General features: G+C 39.7%; 1 protein-coding gene across 1 annotated transcript in view; it reads left to right on the top strand.

Moving 5' to 3' along the window:
- The first annotated feature begins 766 nt into the window (after positions 1–766).
- LOC127455905 (potassium voltage-gated channel subfamily G member 4-like) overlaps positions 767–20549 on the top strand; it is a 52396-nt gene continuing 32613 nt past the window's right edge. Inside the window, exons 1-2 of the mRNA XM_051724082.1 lie at positions 767–988; positions 2306–3233. Of these exons, the coding sequence (XP_051580042.1) occupies positions 2484–3233 (750 nt within the window). The 5' untranslated portion in view covers positions 767–988; positions 2306–2483. The remainder of the gene's footprint in view (positions 989–2305; positions 3234–20549) is intronic.

Below are 20549 nucleotides of genomic sequence, written 5' to 3'. Positions count from 1 at the left end.
CATATTTTTGCAGAACACCTTCGGCATAAAGTGATGGAGAGTGGAAATGCACAATGCCAGCTGTCTCACTTCCCACTGGTGTATTACCATATACCACCAGGACCTGTGCCAACTGTTTAGCTATTTTACCATTTCCCTAGGAAGGTGCAACCTAATGAGTCTAGTATGCACACTTTGAACGTGTCTGTTTGTAAGCTTTAGACTTCAAAATATTGCTGCCAGGTAAACAGCGTGTATACAAATGCTGTGTGTTGTTGCACTCTCAATCAAACTAATTGGACTGTCCCGAGGTGCTTGTACCGCGTGCAGGGTCAATAAAAGAGATCATGATTTCAGATGTATGTATGAGTGGTCGTGCTAGAAAAATACAGCAGTTTAAACAATTCACGAGGCACGTTAACTAAAGTCCTGTTGCAAGTGCAGACTATTCTGCTTCATATTCACTTGTTAAATTTAGAAATAGATTGAAAACGTCACCACGAAATAGGGGCTGGTCTAGTATCGGCTATTGTTACGCACAGTGCTTAAGTTCCTTTGACGTACAATAACTAGTTTTTCTAGTGTCTACATCTCTCTACGTTGATTTAGACTTCGCTTTAAACTTACCTTGTATCTCACACAACGCGCGAACGGCATTCTCTCTCTCTCTCTCTCTCTCTCTCTCTCTCTCTCTCTCTCTCTCTCTCTCTCTCTCTCTCTCTCTCTCTCTCTCACACACACACACACACACACACACACACACACACACACACACACTCGCGCGGGTCTTTGCAGTGATACAGTGATACTAACTCGGACAGTGATGATGTATCAGCGCAGAATATTCGCGCCCTGACAAATTTCCCGCCTCTGACTTCAGCGTCCCATCAAGAACCGTTAAATAAATATTAAAGTGAGTTCATCTCAACGGATATGCAGCACTATGGAGAGAATATGTTTCTGATGAAGAAAGTGAGGACCGGTTACAGTGGAGGAGTTGTGTTGAGGAGTGAGTTGGACTTTTTATTTTGATGTCTTGTATATTTTGTTGAATAAGCTTTGATAAGCTAATATTGTGGTTTTTTTTTTTTTTTTTATTTATTTTTTTTTATTTATTTTTTTTATTTATTACATTTATTAACTATTTCTTTTGGTCTGTCAGGAAAGCTTTTTGATTTAGCTTTAATGTAATGCCTTTTTGTGCTTTCGAAGCCTGAATCTAGTTTAATCAAAAGAGTTTCGAATCTAATTTGGAATATGTTTACTATATATATTAAGAAGGGCAATTAAGCTAGATTTGAACACATTTTTTATTGTTTTAATAATTTAACAAATATATATGAAATTAGACTTGCTTTTGTACACAAAACTATTAGTGCTAGGCACCTCAAAGTTTAATATAAAATCTATCAGATAATTCAGTAGCATAGTCACACCTGCAGTGACTTTTTTTTAAAAAAAAAATAAGCTTTATTTTTTTTAAGGCACCATAAGTCACCCTTGACTCTTGCTGTATTTTGTCTGCTGTTGTAAAAGTTTCCATTTTTTCCCCATTTTTAGACACAGTTTAAATGATTTAGTCAAATTATTTTTTTGTAGAAAGCACATTCAAAAAACTGAACCAAAGTGCTGTATAACTGAGCAAATAATTGCTGTAATAAACAAAGAAACAATGAATAATATGGGGGGAAGAGTAAATATTACAGATGAATAAAAGAAACAAATACTTTTTTTTTTTCCTTTCTGAAATTCCATTATGCCAATCATTAGCAGCATTATTAACATCCTTCCTAATTTCGGCCCCATTTCACCACTTGCATATGCGTGACTGTGAAAAATCTTGCTCCACTCACTTTCTGCTCATCAGGCTGTACTGGAAAGAATTTTCCTGATAGAGCCACTGGGCTGCTCAACACACTTCCCTCAATTAACTTTCCACACAGTAAAGCAAGCCTCTCTCCCAACGGGAATACGCTTCTATTAATAAATAGTTTTGTCACTTTCACTCTCTCCCACCCTTTCCCAACATAATGAAACACCTTGACAACAGGAAATTATTCAATGTCTGTAAAGAGTTGAAGGAGGTCTGGAGGTTTTTGCTAATATGCCCTATCTCCAGAGACTGTTGAGGGTTAACTCAATCTGTGTCAAAATATAACATCCTGCTTTATTGAAATTAGGAGGAGCATTGCTGTAAATATGAATATTACCTGTGAAGAATAAAATGTACATGTAATTTCAACATAGCGTTATGATTGCTGGTTATTGTACAAATGCAAACTCAATGCAAGTGTTTGACCTTGTTGATTTTTGTTGTCTCCAACAGTGTATAAATAATGTGGGCTGTTTGGCTCTTCGGTGAATTGTGCATGAGATCCTATGGGATCCACCTTGGTGTTCTTCGGATAAACACCTCAATACCCATCACCCAGGTAACAAGCTAACACACTCTGAGTTGACCTGAATCTATCCCTTCCCTTTGGTCAACTTTTTTCAGTGCCACCATGCCAATCATCAGCAACGCCAACCATGACTTCAGCAACCTCTCGGTCAGTGACGAAAGCAGCTTGGACCACATCTTTACCGAGATCCCAGAAACAGAAACCATCAAAGGAGTGTACTATCAGCGCGCCCAGTTCATTCGCCGACCAGAAGATCTGCTGTCGGTGGACCATGGCCTGCAGGCCCTCATCAACGTGGGGGGCAACCGTTACACCTTCCCCTGGAGCACCCTGGAGCAGTTCCCTTTGACACGCTTAGGTCGTCTGAGACCCTGCAGCAGCCCTGAGGAAATCGCCCGCGTCTGTGACGACTACGATGAGGCACGTCGCGAGTTCTTCTTTGACCGTAGCCCCAGTGCGTTTCGCGTTATCCTCAACTTTCTAGCGGCGGGAAAGCTTCGTATGTTACGGGAGATGTGTGTGCTTTCGCTGCACGATGAGCTGAACTACTGGGGTGTGGAGATGACGTACATGGAGCATTGCTGCAAGCGCAAGATGTACACACGCATCGATGAGGTTGCGGAGCTCGAGCGACGGGAGGAGGAGCGACGTCAACACAGTATGCAGCTGCACCCTCCTCCCGAGGAGACAGGTTACCGCAAGTTCATGAACCATCTGAGGGACATGGTGGAGAACCCTCAGTCGGGCTTGCCGGGAAAGATTTTCGCCTGTTTGTCTGTGTTGATGGTGGCGGTGACGGTGGTCAGTCTGTGCATCAGCACCATGCCAGACCTCCGAGAGGAGGAGAATAGGGTGAGTGTGTACAAAATGCTGACACAGTGACTGTAGTGGAAACTCAAACTGATGGTCTGTATATTCTCAAACACTCTTTATTTGAAATTATGCTCTTGGCAGATGCTTTCTTACCAAACCAACTTACTGGAAATAGAGTGATTTATATGTAAATCCATCTGTAATCATTTTCTGATTAATTGCTTAGCTCTTTTTGGTGTAGACGTGCACATTTTACTTCTGTGCATCTTTGCCTGTGACTTCATGCCAGGATGTAAGCAGCAAACACCAAACATATGTACACTTGTTTTATCAAACCCCCTTTGCCTAGAATGCGAGTACGTTGCTGGAGGTCTTACTGGTCTTCATGCAGATCTTAGTGTGCTATTCCTAGTGAGGAATAATGAATGCACCTCGGCAGTGCTCCCCAATGTCAGTAAATACACAAAGAGTAATGAACTGGACCAGTGATGCCTCCACAATGTCAGCAAATACACACCGAGAATAATGAACCAGGTCCTAAGAGACCTCTGGAATGTCAGCAGGCACACCGGGGGGTCTGCTTGAGAAGACTATACCTTTTTGCTGCTAATTGACTATGCATTTTAATTGCCCTTAGGGAGACACCTCACACTGCCCAATGTGGTAGCTGTAGACCACACTGGCTGTAGCTTCGTTTGCATGTGGTTTTGGTCTACACATTATTGTTTCCATCCAAAAAAAAATTGTGTTATGCTGTGTATATGTCAAGTTAAGACTGGCAAAGACAAGCAGTGTCTAGTCAGTTACACTAGCATGTAGGGTCCAACAGCCAGAGTCCAGCTTCCTATTGGAGTTTGCTGGACTGTCACATTTAATTAACATTGCCGGGCTATTTGTCACTGTCACTGGAATGGTTGAACAGGAGTGGCCTGAGCATGGAGTCATTCATCTCTGCTCATAAATTTGTGTGTGTGTGTGTGTGTGTGTGTGTGTGTGTGTGTGTGTGTGTGTGTGTGTGTGTGTGTGTGTGTGTATACATTGAGTGATAAAAAGTTATATCTCCTATATCTCTCCTAGCACTTTTTAAATTTTTTGTGTGGAGTCAAATTTGACGTACAGTATGTACAGATTGATGTTTCACAGTTTTGTACGTTCACAAGCGTAGAAATTTATTCCATAAAGTTTTATGCCACTATAAATTTGTCTGTACCATTTTAGTTCAGAGCTCAGTATCAGATCTGGGAAGATGAGGCAGCAAATCTCTAGTAAACAGGAAACACAAACACAAGTGTAAACAAGTGAGAAACAGTGAGGAGAACGCTGTGCAACAGAGAGGAACACTGTGTTCAAACTCAAAATGAGCTGAAAGACAAATACAGCGAATACATACAGCAATCCACAGGCTTAGCTTAGTGTTTGACATCACTGTGACCCCAACAGACTCCTGTAGGATATCCAGCATGAATATTTGGTCTACATGAATCTATTTGAGTGTATCTACAGTGGCCCTGTATATAGGCCTACACTACTCAATTTTTGTTACATATTCAAAAAAATTGTGACAGTACATGTGTAGGGCTTTACTGGTTGTTTAGATCAGTGTTACTATCAGAAATAATTAATAATTATTTCTGTAGTTATTAATCAATATTTAAATTAATTAATTGTATCTAACTCATTAAAACCTCATATGGGACTCCAGTAAATGTAGTGTGCTACGTTTAGGAGCAAGTTTGGTTATTATCAATAATTAATAATTATCAAAGATAATTATTAATTATTAAAATCAATAGAACATTGATGAGAATCAATGTTAGCTTTTTTTTAATCCTTTAAATCAACAGTTATCAAAGATAATCGTTAATTGTTAACGTCAATGAAACATTAATTAGGATTAACATTGACGTGGCACCACCCTGAAATCAGGGACTAATAACCGAATATTAAAACAGTCTCAATATTAGATTGTTTTCTTAGGAAAATCGACATCCGAAGAATATCGATTTTCGGGAAAAAAAAACAATGAATGAAGGTTTGAATCCGAGCGCTGACATCCCGTCAGCATGACACAGGCGTATGCAAAACAAACCAAAACACTTCTCTTTGTAATATAAACAAAAGTTTATTTATGCAGTAATATCAATTAATAAAATGCAGTCAATAAACTTCCGACTTACAACTACAAACTAAACAGTGACATGATTAGATATGGAAATAAAAAGAATCCTATAACACATAAGGTGTGTGTGTGTATCAGTGTGTGTGTCAGTGTGGTTAGTGAGAGAGAGAGAGAGAGAGAGAGAGATGATTAAGTGACAGCCCGAAAGCTGATTTCGCAATAGCTGGAGATAAAGCAGCCGTGTTCATCACTCAGAGATGCGGTTTTACGAGCGGGGCTCGTAAAAGTCCTGTGTTATTTTACTCTAATGGATGAACTCAGTTGCTGTCTCACCTGCGATGGCGAAAATGCACAACAATCCAATTTGGTTGGACTACAATACAGCAAAACAAATTCGTGATAATTAATACCCTGAGTATTAATAATGAGCGGACATGGCGGTCCATAAACTATACAAGCAAAAACCTTGAAACACAAGAATAGCACACTATAATATTCTATCTCTGCCCAGATGTAACCTCTTACTTGAATCGCATGAGGACACAGGTAGAATGTGTTTTCCTCCGTCCTTTAACTTTGACCCGGTTCCTTGAGGCTCGTGTGATGACGAGAGGTCGTTTCCTCACGCTGTCGGCGGGCGGTACGGCTGTTGATTCTCGGCGGGCTGGCGGAGAACTCAGAAATGTCGACTTGATTGAAGATGGAAGAGAAATCTTTAATCTCTTCACTTCTGTAGGCCAACGGATGAAGATGCGAATTGCTCAGCGGTCTCCTTCGGATCCGTTAGAGTGTTCGGTTGAACACAGAGTAATTTCAGCTCGTCCAGCGAGATGGAGATTGTATGGCTACAGTTTCAAGTCGGACATTACTTCCTTATGCCACGAGGCTGCACCGAAGAGCAGCAAAAAGCTACGTCCGTATTTGGAGAACAAAGTCGTTGGAAGCCACTTTGGAAGCATTTCAGAATTATTTGAATCCTGATGATGTCATGTTTGAGGGACGTTCTGTGGTGTGCCTCATCCAATAGGAGTTGAGAGCTCGATGTTTTGGACTCCCTTTGTTTGATTTTGGCGCGATTTTTATCAGTACAACATCTGACTTAGAAGGAGGGGGCTTGAGGAATGTTTTTTATGACTGTTAGGCCTGCCTTTGTCTTCTATCTGAATACATGAGGCCCAACACATGCAAGAACCAGTGTGGGCAATTTCTTTTCCTGAGCCTTTTTCTATGCACCAAAACACCAAATTAAACTGTGCTCGTCAAGGCACTTCACTGGGACTTTAATTTACATCTTCTCTAATTTGAATCTGGTGTGCGCCCAAAAAGTTTTTTTTACACAAGCACAGCGCAATGATCGCACCTGACACCACAGCGGTACGTTTCCACAGGGGTGGAAGAAATCTGCTCACCCGCTCACAACACTAGAAAACTGCCACTCTGGGGCATGTTTTTTATATGTAATGCGAGTGTGTATTGTCTATCATTGCTTTCTGTACATGAGCAATGATGTCATCTTAATATATGTGCAGTCACACTTGGAATGCCAGCGTTCTTTCCGAATGCCTAAATATACCAGCACTTTTGATTTATTACACTTTTTGTTTACCCAACAGCAGTATTGCCACAATGAATGCATGCAATCCCTATTTGAAGTCTGAATAAAACATTATTATGTTATTAAAGCACTAAATCCAGCAGGAACGTCAGCATTATTGTCAGATTGTTAAGTGCTTTTGACAGATGTCACTGCTTTCAGATTACAGTGATTGGTTGGCGCACAGCGTTTTCCGCTTTTTATGCACGTAAAGTTGAGCATTTCTCAAATTGTTTCAAGAGCTGCAGACACAGGACGTGCTGCAGTGCCAGGCGAAAGTATAAACTACATAAGCTATATTCTCATAATCCCAAGCAGCATTTTAATTTATTGTTTAGATAACAACAAATAAATTCTTGTAAGGTGATAAGATGAGTTTTATCTGGCAGCATATCCCCTAATACCCTTTATCTTTGCTGGAGCTAGATAAACCTGATGCAGTGGTAAGGGAATGGTATTATGGGATCCCATGGTTGTATCTTCTGTAGTTTTGTTACAATTTTGTATGTACAGTATTATACATAAAAAAATTTAAACTAACCTTGATTCTATTGTGCTATTGGTTATATATTCAAGCCTTAAAGTATGTGGATGAAAGGATAAACAAATCTGCTAATAAACAGAATCAATAAGACCAATAGTATTTGTGCTCCACTCCTTTCATTTATTTGCCTGTCGTCACAGATCCACTCCAGTCCTGTTTTCTCTAGGTTTCTCTCTGCTCTGTCAAATATTAATTTCTTCTTAGCTTTTCTTCTTTTTGGTTGTCTTCACTCTGCCCTCTTATCTTTTCTCTGCTTTTTCTCACCTTCACTCTTGTTTTCCCCTCTCTGTCCCTTCCTTTCCTCTAACTCTCCTGTTCTCTCTCACTTTTTCCCCTCCCTGGGGCTGCAGGTGTAAATTTTTGCTTTGTTGTAAGTACAGCAGTGAGGACTCAGAATCAAGGGTGTTTGTATGCCATGAGCATCCTGCAAACTCTCACTCACCCAGTGCTGGTGAAACAAACACTTATTCATTGTGTGTGTGAATGTGAATATGGAGTTATAGTTGCACCACAATTCTGTGTGAGCAAGATGATATTTTGAGCGCACAAAAGTTATTTTGCATGTGCTTGTTTTGTAAAGCAATGCATCTTCTTACCATTAAGTAACCGGAATCATTAAGAAGAATTCGGAACCGGAATCGTTAAATTCCTTATGATTCCCATTCCTATCCTATCCATGATAACTTAAGCTAATGCGACTCTGCAAATGGCTCGTATTGGACTTTTTGCTTGTTAATTCACTGTTATATACACAAATTTACCTGAATTGAGTAGTGTAGAGTGGAATAAACACTTTACCATGATGTTTTGAATCCATTGTTTTTAATTTGATTAAAAGTTTCTGGCATGTGTAATTTCTGCAAAGAGTGGATTTATGATTGCAACAAGAAAGAATACTTAATCCTTTTGATTGGATAGAAACCTACTAAAAGTGCTTACTTTACCTGGAATTGATCTTACCTCTGCAGTAATCAAAATCATTATCTTTTTTTATTGCAGTTATATTCACTTGATTACATGCATTAAGAGATTATGAACAGCGCCGTATGTTAGTTCCCACCACATTATCTGCAGCTGCTCAGTGGAAGTGCTAGAAAAAAAGAGAAACTGACAAATGAATTGTCCTAAGAGTACTGGCAAGCACACTAGAGTGAGAGAAAGTAGTGAATGTTTGCTATTTTACATCCCTGCAGTCTCACGCTCTTGGTAGAGGAGTTTTGCATCATTGAGCACATGTACATGCACGTTCTTACACCGATAATGCTTATTAAGCCGTCAATGCGTGCGGTCATGTAAATGCAATAAACCCCTTTATCGCGTAAAGGCCATAAATGGCTTCTGAATAACCTGAATAAGTAAATTTTTTCCCATTACGCTGATTTCATGTGCCATGTAAACACCTTAACCAGTGTTCTTACCAGCTCATTCAATGGGCACACATGTTGAGCACATGCCTTTTCACGGTTTGACGTCAAAAATAGAGAATGACTTGATTATTTCAAATGTCATGTAAATGCAATTTCTTGCCTTGTCAGATTTTTATAGAGTAATCAGCGTATTGGTGTGCATATAAACGGGCTCAATGAGATTTACGAGACATTAATAGGTGGCCTCCTATTTGTTGAAGTCTCTGAACATTTAGCCTACCTGCTGTTCAAACCAATGCTGGTTTCATTTTTCCTCTTGACCAGTCATTGCCTCCACACACCCATAAGTGACAGACTAGCTACCATTGTCCATGTCCTGCTCATTCTGAGCCATGTCGGACAGAATGTTACAGAGGGCCAGATGGTGCAGGTACAGGTGCAGGACATGAGTGGTTTTGGCCTTGTGTTGCACAAGTTTGCATTTTGGCTGTATGGTTTGCCAGAAGGAGAGTACCTGGAACAGGTGGTGTTGGAGCATTCTTTGGCTTGGGTCCTTAATATAAGGCAGGAGAAGATGAACAATCCACAGCGCAATCTGGACAATGCACCGCAGGTTCCCCCTTGAGTGGGCAGATACAGCCCTATGCCAGTAGGATGAGGGCAGATTGAATCAGAGAAGTTGGGGTAGTTGAAGATTGGTTGAACAAGTCATCCTCTGCTGATGTCATGTTTCGTCAACTCAATTATTTACATTTAAAGGTATAGTTTACTCAAAAATGAAATTTTGAAAATTTGTTCACCTTTATGTTGTTCAAGACACGTATGGCTTCTTTCTTCCATAGAACACAAAATGAGATGTTAGGCAGAATTACAGCCTCAGTCACCATTCAGTTTCTTTACTGTTTTTTTTCTTCTTCTTTTTTTCATACGATGAAAGTTAATGGTGACTGTCTAGTATTTTCTATTTTATTCCAGTTTGAAACAAAATGAGGGTGACTAATTCAGACCTTGAATCATTTTGACTGTTTGTTTGTTTTTAAAGAGAACTTGTTCAGAAGATCCATTTGTTCATAATCCGGACAATTCTGGCTATGCTGTATGTTTGTTACTGTGTGCAACCTTGTCTATATATTATTTAATTGCACCCATTCTTTCTCTTTCATCACATTCAGTTCACACTGCAGGCTCACAACTCAGTGAAACATAAAATCATTTTCCTGTGAGGCAGTAAATTCAGCAGTGTGAGTAATGGTACAGGAAACACTACGTAAGTGGGTTGGAGAAGTCGATTACTAATTCTTTGGCTTTGGTTTTGAGTTTTAGTTTGTTTTCACTGTACCAGAATGCAGACAGCCTCCCTAGTTCACATGGACTCATCATCTCTACTCTTTTTTTTTTTTTTTTCTCACTGGTTTTAATTTTTTACCAAAAAAGTGTAGGAGGGAAGTGAACTGGCATCCTTACAGTGCCCCAGTATTGATATAGGAGAATTTGTGGGGTTTACCTTCACCTGCACCTTGCAGAGGAGGTTTTTTATATGACACTCAACATCAGGGGTTTCCAAGCCACAAAGTGCCATTGTAGGTCAAAACTTTTATTGGTCCAGACTCACCTTTGTTACAACTGGAACTACGGACCTGGACAAATTGACTGGTTGAACTCCTTTAAATAAACAACATGACTTTGAAGAGAGTTTGCCGAATGGTAGCTGTGCTTCTGCCTACTGCTTATTTCCATTCCAAGCACAAACATCCTTTCAGTTCTAAGGTTATGGGGCCAAAAAAAGATACTCTGGAAGTCTTGCAGGTTTATGTATAAACCAACATACATGTCGCTGCCTCAATGCCATGGTGCTACACTTTTGTGGGTGGTATAGTGAAGTGGTTAAAAGTTCAGGGCTGGTAACCAGAGGGTTGCTGAATTAATCCCTGCAAAGAGTGATCACCATTTTGCCCTTGAGCAAGTTGATTAATCCTAGGATGTTCCAGAGGTACTGTTCTTATAATCAGTTCATAGTGCCATTTAGTGTTGTCACAATACCACAATTTAAGTAGTCTATACCAGTAAAATACTACCAAAAAAGGGTGGTATCATTATTTTGTTTTTTGTTTTTTTATTTATTACTGATTTGCTACCAAACTACTGATAATTTGACATCCATAGTGCCATTTTATGATGCCATCGTGTGATATTTTTGGACACAACTTCTGTCGGCCTTTATTGTGTGATTGTGCAGTCCAGAAAATGTAATTTGTTTTGGCTTTAAAAATGTATTTATAGAATTTTTGCCTGTAATTCTATATGATAGATTAGAAGTGACAAATGGGGTGGAAATAGGGATAGTAAGAAGATGGATGGGCTGGGACCAGGAAACGCCCCAAGCCGGAACCAAACTCAGGTCAACCACACATACTGTAAGTGCCACTGTGCAAGATGTTTGAGCATATGCATCACCCACCAAGCCACATATTCATCTTTCAGCTCTTCTGATTTTGGTGCTGCTAGGGAAGTTAATGTATGTGGACACAGCTGACAGTTTTTCCTGTTCTACTGTTTGCTCATCTTTGATTCAGAGATAGTAACTGGAGTAAATAGTGTCATCCATCAGAAAACTCATTCCACAAGTTGCTTCATCCCAGAATTAGAGATGCATTTTTAATGCCGCCTGCTTGTTATCTTCCCCTATAATTTTCAAATTTGCAAGATGCACAACTCATGTAGGCTACACTTTGCGCACTGTGTGCCTTGCTCTCCCTTTGACTCTTTCTGTACTCGTACATACTGCTTAGATGTACAAACACATACAGTACACACTTTTACAGGCTCTATAAAAATATTCACCGCCTTAGACCTTTTCACATTGTTTTGGTAGAGGTATTTAAAAACATTTTTAAGAACTTCTTAATGTGAAATTTTGCCACTGAAAGTGCTATGTATTGTTAAAACTAAAGATATACGTAATTTTATAGATTTTTTTTATATTTTCCTCTGGAGCAAAAATCGTTGGTAGCAATTACCACTCACAAGGGCGAATTCACTAATTGAGTTAATGGAACGGCCTTGTTGATGAGAGAGGTCAACGGAGAATGGCCAGACTGGTTCAGGCTGACAGAAAGGCTACGGTAACTCAGATAACCACTCTGTACAATTGTTGTGAGCAGAATAGCATCTCAGAATGCACAACACATTGAACCTTGAGGCGGAAGGGCTACAACAGCGACCATAGTGTTCCTAATAAAGTGCTCAGTGAGTGTATATTATATATATTGTACAATACAATTGGCTTGACTTTCCATTTCAAGTGCAATGATTGCATTAGAAGTCTAATTTTTAACATTTCCTTTTAGACTCATTATTTGATTGGAATGCCAAAACACTACATAAAATTGGATTGAAAATGTAAAGTAAGTTTTATTATTTGTGACTCTGAGGGGAAGATTCACTAAACAGTTGCGGCACTTTTGCGTATGGTATTTCAGTGCAAAAACCTGCGTTGTTTTCACTATTACCGCAAGATGAAAGCAGGCAGTAAAATTTTTTATTTTTTTTTAAGAGATGTTTGTGTACATTTTGTATTGATTGTATCAGCAGTAATTCATATATTCATACAAATCGTAATTCAAATAATGATTAAATTATGGTGAACAATGTTATAACCTGGCATATATTCAGATGCGTGGTGTAGTCAAGCGCACTTTCGGCATGTTAGTGAGATGATTCAGGTGTTTGGATCATAGTGGTCAGTAATGCTGTTCAGTCCTGCCAAAGTGTTTTAGATAACTGTGATCTGCTGCATTCTCAACTATATAGCTTAAAGAATCAGCCCGCAAGATCAGAATTGCACGTGCAAAGTGCGTTCAGCAGCGATTATTTGGGCGTGTTTGCACCATTGCCTGATCTGCGTAATTCCTTTACTGAATTGGGTGCTAAATCATCCCAGACAGCACGTGCAAATAAGTTCACTGATTTAGATAGGAACTGTTTTTGAACTGAAATTCTTTAAGTAATTTCTCAGGTGCTTCATTGAAACGACTAGGTAATTCCAGGACATCACTGTTTTTGGCATTATGTGTGTCTTTTGCTGTTTGCTTAAAGTATCTTTCTTGTTGCAAAGATAAATCACCCTTGAAGTCCCACTACTCTTGAGGACTGTAGCATGTTTTCCCCCAGGACTTTTCTGTACATAGCTGTATCTATTTATCTTTATGTCTCTGGGTTTTTCAGAATGTTTGCACAAAATCTTGGAAAGTTTCTTACATGGTTTCCCTGACTGGTATTTTTGAACACTTTGGTCCTGTTTATACAAAGCATTAACATGCGATCACCGTGATCCAGTTAAGCAGATCGGATAATCACCCAATAAGATTTCAGTTAGGACAACTCTCTGAGATAGATTAAAGATTTTTATTGATTATAATGACAGTGAAGTAAGCTTAGTCTTGGCGGACTAGATCTGCTTTACGCATGTTGCTGCTGCTTGACATGAGTCAATATGCTGCTGCTGTTGGCACAAAAACATGCTGCTGCTGAAACAGAAGAGACATGCTGCTGCTACTGTACCAACATCAAGATATGCCCCCCAACAGCTATATTTATAGATTGATAATACAAGCAAACAGCAATGTCTCCCCTCCCCCCAAGCGGATCAGACCACCAGACGTGGGCTGCAGTGAGGTAGATTTCAGTTGCGTGTAGCTGCCATGTATCCCTAAATGTGTTCTCAATGGGTTTATCTAGTGACCCGAAAAACTGTGCATGAGTGACTCTCGATTTAGCTTAAGATTTAAGTTGATGCAAGACTGTGGAGTAGGCTTGGTCTTGTCGACTGATCTGCTTAATGCCTGCTGCTGCTGCTGTTGCTGCTGCTGCTGCTTGACAAAGTGAATATACTGCTTCTGTGAAGCCAATGCAAGCAAAAAAAATAAAAAAATCCCCCAGCAGCAGATCTGACCACCAGACATGTGAGCTGCAGTGAGGTGCATTTCTGTCATGTGTAGCTAGCAGTGTATACCTGAGTGTGTTGGTTATGTGTTCCCGATGGGTTTATATCGTGACTAATCGGAACATGCATGCAACTAAAGACTATTATATAGTATTTTTAAAGAGCACAATGGGCCCTGCCTATAGCCAGGGTTAAGTCGATGGACTAGCATGTGTGCCAACAGGACAAGTCTTTCGTTAAACATGGTTGCTTAGCTGGAGGACAACCACAAATTCGTCATGGGTTCCCATCACCAGAAGGAAGAGAGGATCTGAGGCAAGGTGGAGTACCAGGATCGCAGGTATCGGGACATGGTGAGAGAGGACAAAATCTGTATTAGTACGGGCTATGACAATTGATATATCATGGCATGTCCGTGTATGAATGCTAAAAGGAAAACTGCATGTTAATAGAAGTCAGGAAATCTTAGTATGAGGTCTAAGGATGGCTTAAACCCATGCTATGAGGAAAATGAATCCTAGAGCTGTTGTGTGATCATCAAAAACACCAGACCTTGACCGATGCGCATCTTATGCTATTACGGTAGTGAGAGAGCTAAACGCTTAGCTTTGCTTTTGGGAATTTTTCCTTTAGCCCATTCAGAAATGCTGGATGACGGAGGGGTGAAACTAATGATGTTGGGATCTTTCAGTCATAGATGGAAATGAGTGCCTGCTAGGGTGGCTGAAGAGTTGGTTTGCAAATTACAAGTTAAAACAATGACTATATGCAAATATAATGACAGTTGTTAGAAGAGTGGGAACAGACAAAACCAGCATAGGGGATAGGAATAGCTCAGGCAGGTCATAAGAAGAGTGTGGATTTAACCATCCCTGACCTCATATTTTGGCAGCAGTATTCATGCATAAAAGATTTAGGAGGTGCCAGTGATCTTAATATTATTAACCTGACTTGGTATATAAAAATGAAGTTTAAATATGCAGTCCAGCTGAGTCGACACTACTGAAATAGTGACCTTTATATTAATATTGACTAATGCTTGAACGTCACATAGAAGATGATCAGTTTGCCTTGCCATACCTTGCCCCACAAGACACACGATTATGATGGTGTAGAGTTCAAAAGGCAAAAGATATACACTATATTGCCAAAAGTATTCGCTCACCCATCCAAATAATTGAATTCAGGTGTTCCAATCACTTCCATGGCCACAGGTGTATAAAATGAAGCACCTAGGCATGCAGACTGCTTCTACAAACATTTGTGAAAGAATGGGCCGCTCTCAGGAGCTCAGTGAATTCCAGCGTGGTAGTGTGATGGGATGCCACCTTCACAAGTCCAGTCGTGAAATTTTCTCGCTACTAAATATTCCACAGTCAACTGTCAGTGGTATTATAACAAAGTGGAAGTGATTGGGAATGACAGCAACTCAGCCACGAAGTGGTAGGCCATGTAAAATGACAGAGCAGGGTCAGCGGATGCTGAGGCGCATAGTGCGCAGAGGTCGCCAACTTTCTGCAGAGTCAATCGCTACAGACTTCCAAAGTTCATGTGGCCTTCAGATTAGCTCAAGAACAGTGCGTAGAGAGCTTCATGGAATGGGTTTCCATGGCCGAGCAGCTGCATCCAAGCCATACATCACCAAGTGCAATGCAAAGCGTCGGATGCAGTGGTGTAAAGCACGCCACCACTGGACTCTAGAGCTGTGGAGACGCGTTCTCTGGAGTGACGAATCATGCTTCTCCATCTGGCAATCTGATGGACGAGTCTGGGTTTGGCGGTTGCCAGGAGAACGGTACTTGTCTGACTGCATTGTGCCAACTGTGAAGTTTGGTGGAGGAGGGATTATGGTGTGGGGTTGTTTTTCAGGAGCTGGGTTTGGCCCCTTAGTTCCAGTGAAAGGAACTCTGAATGCTTCAGCATACCAAGAGATTTTGGACAATTCCATGTTCCCAACTTTGTGGGAACAGTTTGGGGATGGCCCCTTCCTGTTCCAACATGACTGCTCACCAGTGCACAAAGCAAGGTCCATAAAGACATGGATGAGCGAGTTTGGTGTGGAAGAACTTGACTGGCCTGCACAGAGTCCTGACCTCAACCCGATAGAGAACCTTTGGGATGAATTAGAGCGAAGACTGTGAGCCAGGCCTTCTCGTCCAACATCAGTGTCTGACCTCACAAATGCGCTTCTGGAAGAATGGTCAAAAATTCCCATAAACACACTCCTAAACCTTGTGGAAAGCCTTCCCAGAAGAGTTGAAGCTGTTATAGCTGCAAAGGGTGGGCCGACGTCATATTAAACCCTATGGATTAAGAATGGGATGTCACTTAAGTTCATATGCGTCTAAAGGCAGATGAGCGAATACTTTTGGCAATATAGTGTATATACAGGGCAAGAGAGGGATTCGGCTGCCAATCTGTAGACCGCTTAGGTCTGAATATCCAACCTGCCAAAAGAGCAACATCTTTAAATTGGGGGAGGTAGTTGGCTAATCAGATTAGTCATATTATTTTAAACCGTTCCAAACATTTAGCGAGCCCAGATATGCATGAATTCATAGCATTATACAGTGAATTAGGAAACAATCATGAAAATTGTCTTAAGCACCTTTACACAGCCGAGTAAGCCTGCTCTGCGCATCATCAAATCTGTGTAAAACGCAGCATCAAGGTGTAAACTTTTGGTTCTGTGTAAATTAAATGCAGCATCAGGACAGCCTTAAACAGTTGTTTAACCATTTTATTAGTTATTTTCATATTTCAAGGTTAACTCATAATTCACATTCTGTATCCATAATGTAAATATTATCTCATAAAATGTTAGCATTGTACTGCTGTGTAAATGCATTTATGCCTGCTCTGATCAGATTTAAGTCAATAAGGCCAAATGCCACTTCAGATGCAGATTCTGTGCCACCTGGGGTGTAAAGATGGTATAAAATGATGTATCCCTATGCACACCGAAGCTAGGTGAGACTTTAGAGCCTGACGTCACACTCCTTAGAAGACAGAGTCAAACAATCCACTATGAGCTAGTCTATATCCAGACGGCACTGTATATTTTACCTGGTGTGATTACACTAACTCGGCTCAGGCGTACGATCAACCTGGTGTGATCTTAAATTTGTGCTGCGGTTCCCAGCCAAGGAATTAAAGCGTTGTCATTAGGGATGTGTGCTACGACTAATTTGACTGTCGTTTAAACGACCGACTAGTCGACTAGTCTAAAGAGAAACCAACCTTCAGAAAACAGTAAAAAAAAAAATAATAATAATAATTTATGCGATCCATTTAAAATACTTAATCTATTCCAAATCCGATGCTAAATTCCACTGAAAAGGGGCATTTATCTGCGACGTGCTCGCCTTGAATTATGATCATTGTACATTAAATATAGAACATGACACGCATTCACTGAATCAACGTTTGCGAATATGTAATAGACATATTTATTGAAGACAATTGAATGAATAGTGCAGGATCAATGGAACAACCATTAAAAGCCTGTTCTAAATGGAAATCACCAAGTAAAAGTTACTTAACATATTAAAACAGTCAGGACATTGTTGAAAATAATTAACAGGTAGACTAAGCCAAATCTATGAGAGAGAAAGAAAATGTGCTGAAAAGTTGCATGTATTTCACGATGTGCAGTTGTGCATTAACCATTGATCGAATATGACAGCTGTTCGGTAAAGAAAGTTAACCAATAACAGTTACGATGTAAAAAAATAAAAAAATAGCTATAGGATGGAAAAAATATGCCTGTGATGTAGCCTGCAATAAACCTAATGTATTCTAAACATGACGTGCACACAGAATAAAAGATAGTTTAACACTTTAAGCAGTCGGCACCTTGTTGAAAATAGCCTTCTTAATCAGCAGATTAAAAAATTGCATACCTAGTCTAAAACAGTTATTTTCTAGGCTACTAACTCAAAAGCATAATTTTTTTGATGAGTAAAATTAACACGTCAACATGGTCTGGTGAAAGACGGGACTTAACTCACCTAAGGTGGCTGTCCTGCGCTTGAAAAAGCCTGCTCAGTGGAAAATGCACAGATGCACAGATGTAAAGAAGACTCAAATGTGAAAACATCCTTAGGGACTTTCAAACATTTGGAAAGCCGATTCCTGCACCACCGAAGTAATTTCATTACTACTTTGCTGAGTTTGCTTGTCTAGCGAGAGGACATTTTCCTGCGCGTGCCGCGAGTGAGAGAGGGAAGAAGCACGCGCAGCCTGAGGTGAAATTAAACTCTGTATCTGCTACAGATAACCCTCTTTTTTAAATAATATTTGTATTATTAATTCTATTTAAAATATGTAACAGTAATATGACAGTAATTTAAGTGCAGCCTCTGTAAAAATATAAAGCCAAAGGTAAATGTGTAAAAATTATTATCAGTTTAATGGGGGGAAATATTAACCGACTAGTAATTCCAGTGTCGACTAGCAGCATCAGAACCGTTTAGTCGACTAGTCTCGCACATCCCTATTTGTCATATGAATCTCTGCTTATAATCTTCCAACGTCACAATATTTAATTTATGTACAAACATTCAAATAATTACAATATGTTTAAAACCGCAACTTCCCCCATACGTCATAGTACAATACATAATAGTTAGTCCACTTGAGCCTTCCATTCTCTCCGTTACTCATTCTCACCACTTCCGGGTCTGGGAAGTGGAAGGCTAGCTGCTAAGTTTAGACCTTCTGCTTACAAACTCAGACTCCCATGCTGCATTGCAGTGTAAACAAACATGTCGTTGCGCATGACCGGCCACGCGTTGCAATCGCAGCTTAGCTATCTTAATCAATCCTTGTAAACATCTAAAATCACATGATATGAATGAATATATATTTATAAAACTATCCACCAGTGCATCTGCTGTGACTTTAATTTAAATTTAAATATTATGGCATGCATTAAAGAATGCTGGGGATTAATAGTACAGGAAACCTCACAAACGCAGGGTAAATGATGATGTGACCTGCTTGACTGACTGTGAGGTATTGCAGCTGCATAAACCGCTGACAGCTAGGATGTTGAAGCCACAATAGAAAGCTCAGTGAAGTCTTCTTGAGTCGCAGAGATCCGATAGGAAAGCCGGGTGGCAATGTGGCCAGCTGAAGAAAGCTGCATGTGGCGATTTTTGAGTGCTACTTGGTTATGGGCACTTGTTGTCTCAGGGGAAGTCAGAACTTTAGTTCGGTTGGTGGAGATATTTTCCTGGTAACAAATTCTCCAGGATTCTGGACTTGGAACCTAGAAAGTCAGCATGTGAAACCTGTTCGAGAGGACGATAATGCTACACATACTGCGCTGCTGTAGCCATTTCCCATTGTATTGTATGAGATGAGTAGCAGCTTTATATATTTTGACACAAGGGAAAAGCTTCTGATTGGGTGCGTAGGACAAGGTGCACCTGTTCAACCTATCAGCCGCGTTATGTAGTTTCCAAACTGAACTCATTTGTCATTTGTCCACGTCAAGTAGCTTCTGTGTCCAGATAACTTATCGGATATTTAAGCGTAGCGTAGTTCTAGTGGGAAGACTCGCAGCTACATCATCACGCCATTATCTAGGTAGCTCCTAAACCAGTCATATATCAGCCATTGCTTTATAAGTCTGCTTACAGTCTATCACATTGCTGTTTCAGTGTGCTAACACGGCAACCTCCTCCTCCCCACCACCACCAATTGAGTCCCGTCCTGCATGGGGATAGACTCCTCGCCCTTGCCTCCTATCTCCAGCAGGATCTGACAGTTCGAGTTGCAATTTCATTGGAAAGCCAGACGTGGCTTATGCCAAAAAGAGACATTACAGTACATTCCTGTTTCATATTATTCATCAAATATATGTCATGCCAACTTTACTTAAGTCTATGAGTCTTTCTGATAGAACTTTTTTCCCCGCACAGTAGTATTCGATTAAGTCATCAAATATGCCCCTGTGTGTTACTCTGGTACCAACTAGATAAAAATCTAAATTAAAAGAAATTCAAAACATTGTGAATGTGAAAAACATGTAAGTGTAAATAGAAACATTGGATAATATTTCACAAAGGTGTTAAGAGAAGATAAGTATGAAGATAAATGGGTAAATAATTGGTGGGCTGGATCCTTCCAACTTGTAAGAAAAACACTACTTGTTCTGATATTACCCACATACTTTGATGTCCTCAGTACTTGATGCACACTGTTAAGTGCTTACACATGCCAAGAAATAAAGATATTTACAGTAAATCATGGGTGCTGGGCATTGAACGACCGCAATATTTCCACTGCAAAGGTTTGTTACCAGCAACAACACATTGAAGCACATGCTAAATAATACAGCTAAATGTTTCTTCTTATAGATGTGTGCAAACTTTATATATGCAAACGCAACTCTGTATAGATAAAGATATAAAATATGTTACTGTGTCTGGCCTATGTATTTGTTGACCATGTAGGGCTTTACTGGTTGTTTAGATCAGTGTTACTATCAGAAATAATTAATAATTATTTCTTTAGTTATTAATTAATATTTAAATTAATTAATTGGATCTAACTCATTAAAACCTCATATGGAGCTCCAGTAAATGTAGTGTGCTACGTTTAGGAGCAAGTTTGGTTATTAGCAATAATTAATAATTATCAAAGATATTTACTAATTATTAAAATCAATAGAACATTGATGAGAATCAATGTTAGCTTTTTTAATCCTTTAAAATCAACAATTATCAAAGATAATCGTTAATTGTTAACATCGATGAAACATTAATTAAAATTAACACTAGC

This window comes from Myxocyprinus asiaticus, chromosome 18, assembly GCF_019703515.2.
Source record: "Myxocyprinus asiaticus isolate MX2 ecotype Aquarium Trade chromosome 18, UBuf_Myxa_2, whole genome shotgun sequence".
Classification (NCBI taxonomy): Eukaryota; Metazoa; Chordata; class Actinopteri; order Cypriniformes; family Catostomidae; genus Myxocyprinus; species Myxocyprinus asiaticus.
The sequence above is the reverse complement of the archived record's forward strand: the minus strand, read 5'-3'. Positions and strand labels throughout refer to the sequence as shown.